At 61.6% G+C, this 9,618-nt stretch overlaps 1 protein-coding gene across 1 annotated transcript; it reads left to right on the top strand.

The window, feature by feature from the left end:
- The first annotated feature begins 2,490 nt into the window (after positions 1-2,490).
- Positions 2,491-9,618, top strand: SPDEF (SAM pointed domain containing ETS transcription factor). The gene is made up of 5 exons (XM_056132642.1): positions 2,491-2,923; positions 4,865-5,062; positions 6,494-6,541; positions 6,966-7,112; positions 9,440-9,618. The coding sequence occupies exons 1-5, from the start codon at positions 2,491-2,493 to the stop codon at positions 9,616-9,618; spliced, it is 1,005 nt and encodes a 334-aa protein (XP_055988617.1).

The raw sequence follows: 9,618 nt of genomic DNA, 5'->3' as shown, positions 1-9,618 counted from the left end.
CCGGGGGGCGGAGACATCGTCCAGCAGGGAGGGACTCTGCCTCGCACGCGGCCGACCCGGGTTCGATCCCCGGCATCCCATACGGTCCCCCTGCACCACCAGGAGTGATCTCTGAGCTCAGAGCCAGGAGTAACCCCCGAGCACCACGGGGTAGGTGGATCTTGCAGGCCTGTCAGGAGAAGCAGGGCTCTGGGAAGGTGGGCCGCCAGCCCTGAGCCCGAGAGGGAATCCGGGGGCAGAGACCCCCCTCCCCCGGTGCCCCCCAGCAAGCCATGGTTGAGCTGTGCATCTCAAGGTGGAATCCACTGTGGGGTTCCAGGCAGCTGCCCAGGCTGCGGGTGGTGATGGGAAGGGACCACCCAGAGACCCTTCTCTCTTCCCTGGTTCTGCCCCCAGCTGGGAGAACAACCTCTGAGCCCTGACCTCTGACCCCAAGCTGAGGTTGCTCTCGCCTGGGCTGCTGGGGTCAGGCACGTCCTGCCCCACCTGTGACCCGTGCTTGGTGGCCCTTTCTGGGGGGGTGATGGGAGACCAGTGTTCAGGGGCTATTTCTGGTCTGTGCTCAGGAGTGACCCCTGGCTGAGGGACCATTTGTGGTGTCAGGGGTATAAGCCAGGGCAACGCACACCAAGCAAGCGTCTTAGCCTCGGGGCTCTCTCCCCTGCCCGTTGCCGGCCCCTTCTATCCCCGGGAACCCGTGGGAGCTGGGAAGTGTCAGTGTCTGACTGAGAGCAGGTGCCGGGGGCAGGCATGTGGAGTAAAAGGAGGAGCACTGAGTCAGGAGTCTGGAGATGTGGGCCCGAGCCTGAGCTTCCTGCCCTTCACGGGAAGCAGGACACGGGTGGCCCGGGCTGCCTCTGGCCTGGGGGCAGAGGATGTATTTGAGGGTGTCTGGCTCAGGAGTTGCTCTGCTAACTGTTTCAGGGCTGCACCCTGGCCCCTGCTCCAGCAAACACCCCCCGCCCCAGCCTTCCAGCCATCGTGGCCCCCTGCATCCCCACCCCGCGCCCCCGCCTCCAGCCCCCGCCCACAGGAGGGCACCTGGAGCAGGTTCTGCTTCCTGGAGAGGTGCCGTCTCCCTGGCCCACGGCCCGGGCTGTTGGCAGAGACTGTCCTAACGTGGCACTACGGGAGGGCTGGGGACCTGGATAGGGCGGGTGGGACGGGGGAGGGGGGGCACGTGGAGAGGGGCGCTGCAGGGGTGGGGCCCCAAGGGGGAAGGGTGTGGGCCCCCGGGCAGGGTGGGGACCCAGGGCAGAGAGGGCTGCTGGTGTTGCCTGGGTAAATACCACGGGCCCACAGCACACACGTGTGTTTACACAGAAGGCCTTGACATGGCGCCAGACCTGCCGTGTCCGCCGAGACACCCCGTCCCGCTCCCCCTCCCCCTGACCTTTCCTTCCTTGGCACTCGGAGGAGCCCTTCAAAGGGAAAGTGGAAATCACAGGACAGCCTCCCCCGCCTGGCACACACTCCCGCCCAGCAAGCGTGGGCACCACTAAAGAGAGCAAGAGGAACGGGCCGGCCACAGGGCGAAGCTGCTCCCGCCGGCTCCCCAGGCCCACCTGTGGCCACACGGGTCAGGAGGGGGCGGGGGCTGCTGGCTGCTGGTGGGGAACGACAGGCTTGGAGCAGGGCACCACCCCTCCCCCCTCCGATAGTCATGTGATCAAAGCCCAGTGAGTCTCCTGGGAAGGTGCACCCCAAAGGGCTCAGACACCCCCCACACACATACACAGGGAGCCCAGGGAGCTGATCTGGGGTCAGTCACCATCCTCCTCACCCTGCGAGGTCCCGGGGAAGGCCCCTCGGGTCCACAGGGATGCCTCAGGGTCGCTGAGGGCTGGGTGTCCCTGGAACCTTCTCAGAGCAGCCCCAGGCCACCCCAAGGGCACCAGCCCCACAGCAACCCTGTCCCCCCCCCCCCCGGGGCTGCGGGGAGAGGGGAGGCTCGGGGAGCACCCTGAGGGGACAGCTTCCTGGGAAGAGCAACGCCCGTGTGGGAAACAAAGCCCAGCCGAGCACGGGGGCATGGACACGGTCAGGGGGACACTGGTGGGCGTGTCTGTGGCCTTCTCCCTTCCCTCCCAGGCCGGCGTGCAGAGTACGGGACCAGCCAGAGCCCTCAGAAGAAACCTCTGCGGGCTGGGGAGCCTAACCCCCGGGACCCCGGCTCATGTGTCCAGTGGAACTGAGTCCCCCACGAGCACGAAGCCCTCCTGCTCACAGCGCCTGGCTCCCTAGTCTCGGGGCCTGGCCTCCTGTGGGGGATACCCATTGCCCCTGCACCCCTGCTCCCAACTTGCCCGTTTCCTCCTGCCTAGCCCTGTCCCTGCCTCCCAGTGGCCCAGAAGCTGCCCCTCTCCCTGCTCCGGGCACTTCCCGTGCACCCCCTCATCCCAGCAACCCGCCTAGCATCCCCCAGACCCCCCACTCTCTCTCTCTCTGCTCGCTCCCGCAGACGCAGCCTCCGCGCTGAGCCGCGGCACCATGGGCAGTGCCAGCCCGGGCCTCAGCGGGGCCCCCAGCCGCCTCCTCCTGCCCCCCGACACGGCGCTGCGGACAGGCCTGGAGAAGGTGGTGGCCCCGGCGGGCCCTGAGCGGCAGGACTGGAGCCCCAGCCCGCCGGGCACCCCGGAGCCGGGCCTCTCGGCCTTCTACCTCTCCTACTTCGACATGCTGTGCCCCGACCCCGGGAGCTGGGCGCCCAAGGGCCCCACGGCCAGCGGCGGCCGCGAGGAGCGGCCCGAGGAACCCGAGCAGTGCCCGGTCATCGACAGCCAAGCCCCCGGGGGCAGCCTGGACCTGGCGCCGGGCACGCTGGCGCTGGAGGAGCAGTCGCTGGAGCAGGTGCAGACCATGGTGGTGGGGGAGGTGCTCAAGGACATCGAGACGGCCTGCAAGCTGCTCAACATCACGGCAGGTGAGCCCGGGGCGCCTCGCTCCCTGCCGGGGTGGGGGCGGGGTCAGGGGGCGCTCACCCCCACTACAAGGATCTCCCACACCGCTCCTGGGCTCCCTCCTCACCCAGAGCCACCCCCCCACCCCCCCTCCCGCACCATGTCCATGAGGTGCCTTGGCTCCTTCAGCTGCTGGTCCTGGGATGGGAGAGAGAGTGCGGCGGCCCGGGCACTTGCCCTGCACACAGCCAAGCCGGGAGCGATCCCTGCACAGAGCCAGGAGACATGTGTGCTTTGCACGTGGGCCCTGTGCACCACCAAGTGTGGCTGGCCCCCCGAAAATTCCAATAATAATAAAAATAATAAACAAAGGGCTGGAGTGATAGCACAGCGGGTTGGGTGCTTGCCTTGCACACGGCCGACCCGGGTTCGATTCCCAGCATCCCATATGGTCCCCTGAGCACCGCCAGGAGTCATTTCTGAGTGCAAGAGCCAGGAGTAACCCTTGTGCATCGCCTGGTGTGGCCCAAAAAGCAAATAATAATATTAATAATAATAATAATAATCAAGTCTTTGCTCCATTCAGCCCCCCTCTGCCGCTCCCGGGCGTGTCCTGCTGTCTGGCTGGAGCATGTTGACCATCCATGTCTTCCCCTGGAACGTGTACCCACAGCCCCTCCCTGCATCGGCCTCGGTCTCTGCTCCATCCCAGTCTTGCACCCCACAGAGGCTCCCCAAACTTTTTCCCAGCCCAATGGTGCATTGGCCCTGGGGTCAAAGGGGTGAGGCAGCCCAGAGCCCCTGGTTCCTGGAGCTGGCATTCTAGGGAGGAGGGGGTGCAGGCGAGAGAGAGGCCCGGCTTGATTAATCCCCGAGCATCACCCCGAGAGAGGCCCCCAATAAAGAGAGCCAGACACGTGGCTGTCCGGCGCTGTGGGCTGGGCGGGGCCACCAGGAGTGCCTGTGTGTCTGCAGACCAGTGGCGGGCCATGGAGTCCTCTGGGCCTGGCCCTTGCACCCCAACAACCCCCTGCCCAGAGCCCAGCCCTCCCACTGTCCTGTGCCTGGCCCCACCACCCCCAGGGTTTTCCCATGGAGCAGCATTCCCGGTGATGCCCTGGGAACAATGGAGGCAGGAATGAATGGCTCTGACCCGGCAGGGCAGGGAAACGAGTTTGCTCAGTGCGGGCAGCCCGACCTGGAGGTCATGGCTCAGAACCATGTTGGCGCGGAGGCCCCATTGTCACTGCCCCCCATCCCGGCCCCCTGGCTCCCAGGGAGACGCGGGCCTGCCAGGGACTCTGTTTGGGCCATCCCCTGCTTTCGGACTGGGCTCCAGCACCCAGCGCTTTGTTGGGGGCTGGGCAACACCATAGGCTGCTTTATGCCTCAACTGTTTCATCGTCAACTGCAGCAGGAGTGGGGGTGGGGTGGAGACTAACTCCCAGTTGGCACTGGGGGAGAAGGGGGGGAATTCTCAGTGGGCGTCACCTTTCCTTCCCAGTGGGGCTCCCCCAAGATTCTTCTTTGTTTGGTTTTGGTCTTTGGGCCACACCTGAGTGCTCCTGGCTCGGTGCACAGGGATCACTCTTGGTAGGGCTTGGGGGGGCCATATGGGGTGCCAGGGATCAAAGCCGGGTCGGCCTGGCATGGAAGTACCTTACTGTGCTGTCTTCCCAAGTCCCCACTCAAAAGATCCAGACGATTCTTTATAGGGTCTAGGAGGTCTCAAGTTCTGGGGGGTAGGGGAGAGGTGTGCCCTGAACCAAGTCTGTCCTGAGGGCCCAGATTTTTCCTCACCCTCTTTCTCCTTGGGCGCCCCTGTCCCCAGGACCCCTCCAGGCCATGTCAGCCTGGCCTGTCCCCTCTGCGGGAGCCCAAGTCCCAGATCTCCCTGACCGATCCATGGGAGCAGAGTGGGGTGCGTGTGTGGGGCCGGGGCCTGAGGGGTGTCTCTTGCGCAGACCCCGTGGACTGGAGTCCTGGCAATGTGCAGAAGTGGCTCCTGTGGACTGAGCACCAGTACCGGCTGCCCCCCGTGGGCAAGGCCTTCCAGGAACTGGGGGGCAAGGAGCTGTGCGCCATGTCGGAGGAGCAGTTCCGCCAGCGCTCGCCCCTGGGCGGGGACGTGCTGCACGCCCACCTGGACATCTGGAAATCAGGTGGGCATGGCGTGAGGGAGCAACCCCTCACAGGGGCCCAGCCAGAGGGGTTCAGCCAGGTGGCCTGTGGTGAGAGGGGACGGGGAGTGTGGGGAAGGGACCATCCCAGGGCAGGGACGAGGCTCAGGAGAGCAGGTGACTTGTGACCTGTCCCAGCTTAGATCCCCAGCACGGCCCCCTGAGCACCCCCCAACGCAACCAGGAGTGGCACCTCAAAAAATGAAGCTAGAACTTGGGGCCAGAAAATTGGTACAGAGGGTAGAACGCTTGCCTTGCACAAGGCTGACCCAGGTTCTATTCCCAGCACCTCCTATGGCCCCCTGAGCCTGCCAGGAGTAAGCCCTGAGCACTGCTGGCTTTGGGCCAAAAAAAAAAATTAATGCTGTGAAGTCCCAAATGTCAGGGTCGGCATGAACTGTGGGGCTATGAAGTCATCCTTTGTACTCAAATTTTTGTTTGTGTCTTGAGCCAAACCATACGCGGTAAGCTACTTGCCTTGACGTGGTTGACCCTCATTGATCCTCAATGCGACGTCCTTATATGGTCCCCTGTGCACCACAAGAGTTACCCCTGAGCACAGAGCCAGGAGTAGCTCCTAAGCACTTAAAGATATGGCCCCAGAACTCCCTCCCTTTTTCTCCCCCTCCCCAAAAGGAAAGTGTAAAAAATTTATTATTTCTTTTTGTGTTTTCATTAGAGAAATAGCAATGTAACATGTGCATTTTAAAAAATAAGCTAAAATCAGCATGCAGGGAAAGTAGCCCTTGCTCTGGCCCATGTATGTGCTTTTAAATTTTTCTAAATCACAAAGACTCTTGAGGCCCCCTCTCTGCTTTCGAGGTTCCAGGGGACTTTTCCCCAGCAGTGAAGGGCCTTGTCAGCTGCTTCCAGTTAAGGGTCTCATTTTAGATTCTTAAGGTCTCATGTCTGGCCCCTCTGCACATACACGGAGCCTCGCAGAGCACAGAGCCCCCTGGGAGACACAGAGCCCCCTGGGAAACCCCGAGGAGACACAGTGCCCCTGGATGAGTGGCAGTGCTCACTCCTGTCCCTGGCTCCCCAGTCTGAGACAGGTGAGCAGCCAGGACACCCCGATCCCGGGGGCAGGCAGTGCCAGCTCAGAGAGAAGGGTGACGTGAGCACAAGTAGCCTTGGAGGGGCCAGGTTTGGGCTAGGCGGAGAGCAGGACGGCTGGAGGGCCTGGCGATCCCCAAGTTCCCACCATTTGATGCCTACCTTCCATGAGGGCAAAGGAGGCGGGCAGAGCTGCAATCAGAGGAGCTCTGCGGGAGGTTCTTGTGGTTCCTCCATCTGGGGGTCCCTACTGGAAATAGACGCCCTGCTCAGAATCCTGGGGAACAGCCAATGGCCCACCACCATTCCACCACATGCCCTCCTCCATTCTGGGTCTTTCCTGGTCTTGCCCCACAGCTGCCTGGATGAAAGAAAGGACTTCGCCGGGGGCCATGCACTACTGTGGTATGAATGAGAAACAGGGTATTGTCGGGAGTGGAGGGGCTGGCAGGGGCGGGGCCTGGCCAGGAGGGGCGGGGTCTTGGCTGGCTGGGCGGGACCCCATTAGGAGGGAGCCTGGCCTGGGGGCGTGGCCTTGGATGGGTGGGCGGGGCCTGGACAGGAGGGGTGGGGTCTTGGCTGGCTGGGCGGGGCCTTGGCTGAATGGGCGGGGCCTCATTGGGAGAGGGCCTGGCATGGGGGCGTGGCCTTCGATGGGAGGGTGGGTACTTGCCGGGAGGGGGCAGGCCTGGGGTGTGGCCTGGGGTGGGTGGGCGGGGCCGAGATGGGAAGGGCGGGGCTCTTGGCTGCAGACTCCGGTGCAGGGGTGTCTGCTATTACTACAGGGGACTTCCCTGCTTACTGCTTTCTTGTTCTCCCGGCTACCCAGCCTCTGCAGTGGAGGAGAGCTGGACGGACAGCGAGGTGGACTCGTCGTGCTCCGGGCAGCCCATCCACCTGTGGCAGTTCCTCAAGGAGCTGCTGCTAAAACCCCACAGCTACGGCCGCTTCATCCGGTGGCTCAACAAGGAGAAGGGTGAGTGGGGGCCCTGCGGGCGCTCAGGGATGCCCACGATGCATGTTCTGGGGTTCACGGGAGCTGGTCTGGGGGTCCCAGCTGAAGAGCAGCCCTGCACCCCTTGCCCTTGGTGCTGCCCTCTTGGAAGTCCTTAACAGTTTAGGACCCTCAGAGCCACGTGGTCCTGGGACGTGCAGGGCCATAGAGCAGCTGACACACAGCTTTGCCCTCAACGCCTCACAGCTTCCTGGGAAGTGGCTAGAAGCCGAGAAAGACCAGGGGAGGCCCAAGGCTGGCTGTGTGTTGACGTCTCATTGGCCCCCAGTGCTGTCCCACGGGGGCTGGGAGTTTCCCAGTGTGACATTCAGACAGCAAATGCGACCCCTTCATTACAGACCAGCTGTCTGTCATCGTCAATTATTGGGGGTGTAGGGGTGGCCTTGGGGTCTTTGAAGTCACACCCAGCAGTGCTCTGGCTGTGCTCAGGAGTGACCCCTGGTGGTCCTCTGGGAGCTATGCGGCGCAGAGAATTGGGCGAGTGGGATGCAAGCAAGCATGTTAACGGTACTATCTCCCTGGCCCGTTATTATCGATTTTAAGTAACTTTCTAGGCAGGTGAATTTAATTTTAATACTGTTTAACATTTAACCCCATATTAGAATTTATGATTATTTTAACGTGTGAATATAAAATTATTACTAAGGGTCGGGAGATAGTATAGCAGTTAGGGTACATACTTATAGCTGTTAGGGTACATGCATAGCATTTCCCCCAACCCTAGTTCGATTTCTGGTACCACATGGTTCCTCCAGTATCTCTGGGTACAGCCCTGGAGGGCCCAAGTATCACTGTCATAGTCCGGACACCCCCGTATCCAGGGCCCACTCAGCATACATTCTTGGGCCCTTGCACTGTACTGAGAGCCCAGGATCCCAGGTGGGGCCCTGCACTTGCTGAGTACCACTCGGGAGGTTCTCTCTCCCCAAAATATTAACTAAGTTTTCAAAATCAGGTAATTTAATACTATCTCAGTTCAAATTTCATTTCAAGTGCTCAGAGCCGCATGTGGCTAGGTGAACAGTACAGGGCTAGGCAGTTTGTGGGGGGCCACTTGTGGGCACCTGTTTGAAAACCGCTCAGAGTCAAGGAAGTTGGGTTCTAGGACCCCCCCTCCTGCCACAAGCAGCTGTGGCTGCCAAATCCTAAGTCTTCTCATCTGCAAAATGGGACAATTCATTCACTCAACAAACTATGAAGTTTGTCAAGCCTCTGGTCCATACTCGCTCGGCAGATATTTACAGAGAACTGCCATCTCCTGAGGTGCAGGGAGGCGTCAGCTATCCACAGGGAGCAACAGCAGTGCAACGAGCATGTGTGCAGTGCATGCTGGACTGCAGAGGGCCAAGGGCCAGGAGGACCTCCCCTCTGTACGGGGCTAAGTGAGAGGGATTAGAAGTTGCCTGTGTGTAAGTCTGAGACGGCCTCATGACTGCCATCTGAGAAAGGAAGATCAGGGAGGTGAGGATGACCAGGGAAGGCTTCCTGGAGGGAGTGTGTGCTGAGTGTGGGTGGGCTTGTGGCGGAGGGGGTTTGCAGTGCACTAGCTCATCCCAAGGGCTCCCATCCTCAATTCTTGTAACACCCCCCTGTCACTTGGTGGCTACCACAACTTCCTGACCTCCTTAGGGGGCACAGAGAGGTTCTAAAGTAGGAAGAGGCTCCAAACCCGGCTGATCCCTCTCGAATCCGTTCCTCCTGCCACCTCCTTTTAATTCCTTCAGGGAGGGCTTGGGGGGCTGCAGTGTGTGCAAAGGACCACGTGGGCGTTCAGGCTGTCAGTCAATGCCAGGGCTGTGGAGGTGGCTTGCCCAGGATGTGTATGTGGCAGGCAGAAGGGGGTGCAGGGGTTGCAGGAGGGGCCTGGCCAGGGTCCGTCCCTGTAACCCACCAGGGTGCCCTGGGCTTGTCCTGTGGCCACAAGTGTGTGACGTGTGTCCTGCTCCCCAGGGGCTGACTCGTCCTTACCCACCTCTGGGGGGAGGCCTGGCCCCTAGCCCTGATGGTTCCCGGGCTCTGTGTCAGACTATTTTTTTTTGGGGGGGGTCATACTCGGCGATGAACAGGGGTTACTCCTGGCTCTGCACTCAGGAATTATCCCAATCCTGGCAGTGCTTGGGGGACCATATGGGATGCTGGGAACCGAACCTGGGTCGGCCATGTGCAAGGCAAACGCCCTACCTGCTGTGCTGTCACTCCAGCCCGTGTCAGACTAACTCTTGCTCCCCCTCTTTCTCCCTTCTGCTGCTCCCCCCCCCCAACCCCTGGGGCCTGCCCACTCCTCCCAGGTATCTTCAAAATCGAGGACTCGGCCCAGGTGGCGCGGCTCTGGGGTATCCGCAAGAACCGCCCCGCCATGAACTACGACAAGCTGAGCCGCTCCATCCGCCAGTATTACAAGAAGGGCATCATCCGCAAGCCCGACATTTCCCAGCGCCTGGTCTACCAGTTCGTGCACCCCATCTGA

This window comes from Sorex fumeus, unplaced genomic scaffold (assembly GCF_029834395.1).
Source record: "Sorex fumeus unplaced genomic scaffold, SorFum_2.1 ptg000094l, whole genome shotgun sequence".
Classification (NCBI taxonomy): domain Eukaryota; kingdom Metazoa; phylum Chordata; class Mammalia; order Eulipotyphla; family Soricidae; genus Sorex; species Sorex fumeus.
Note: the sequence above shows the minus strand (reverse complement) of the source record. Positions and strands in the feature narration are given on the sequence as shown.

What these genes read in the sequence shown, in the direction of transcription:
- SPDEF (XM_056132642.1), top strand. Translation starts at nt 2,491, where the DNA reads ATGGGCAGTGCCAGCCCGGGCCTCAGCGGGGCCCCCAGCCGCCTCCTC. An exon ending in GCTGCTCAACATCACGGCAG is followed by an intron (nt 2,924 to 4,864) that starts GTGAGCCCGGGG and finishes TCTCTTGCGCAG; the next exon opens with ACCCCGTGGACTGGAGTCCT. An exon ending in CCTGGACATCTGGAAATCAG is followed by an intron (nt 5,063 to 6,493) that starts GTGGGCATGGCG and finishes CTTGCCCCACAG; the next exon opens with CTGCCTGGATGAAAGAAAGG.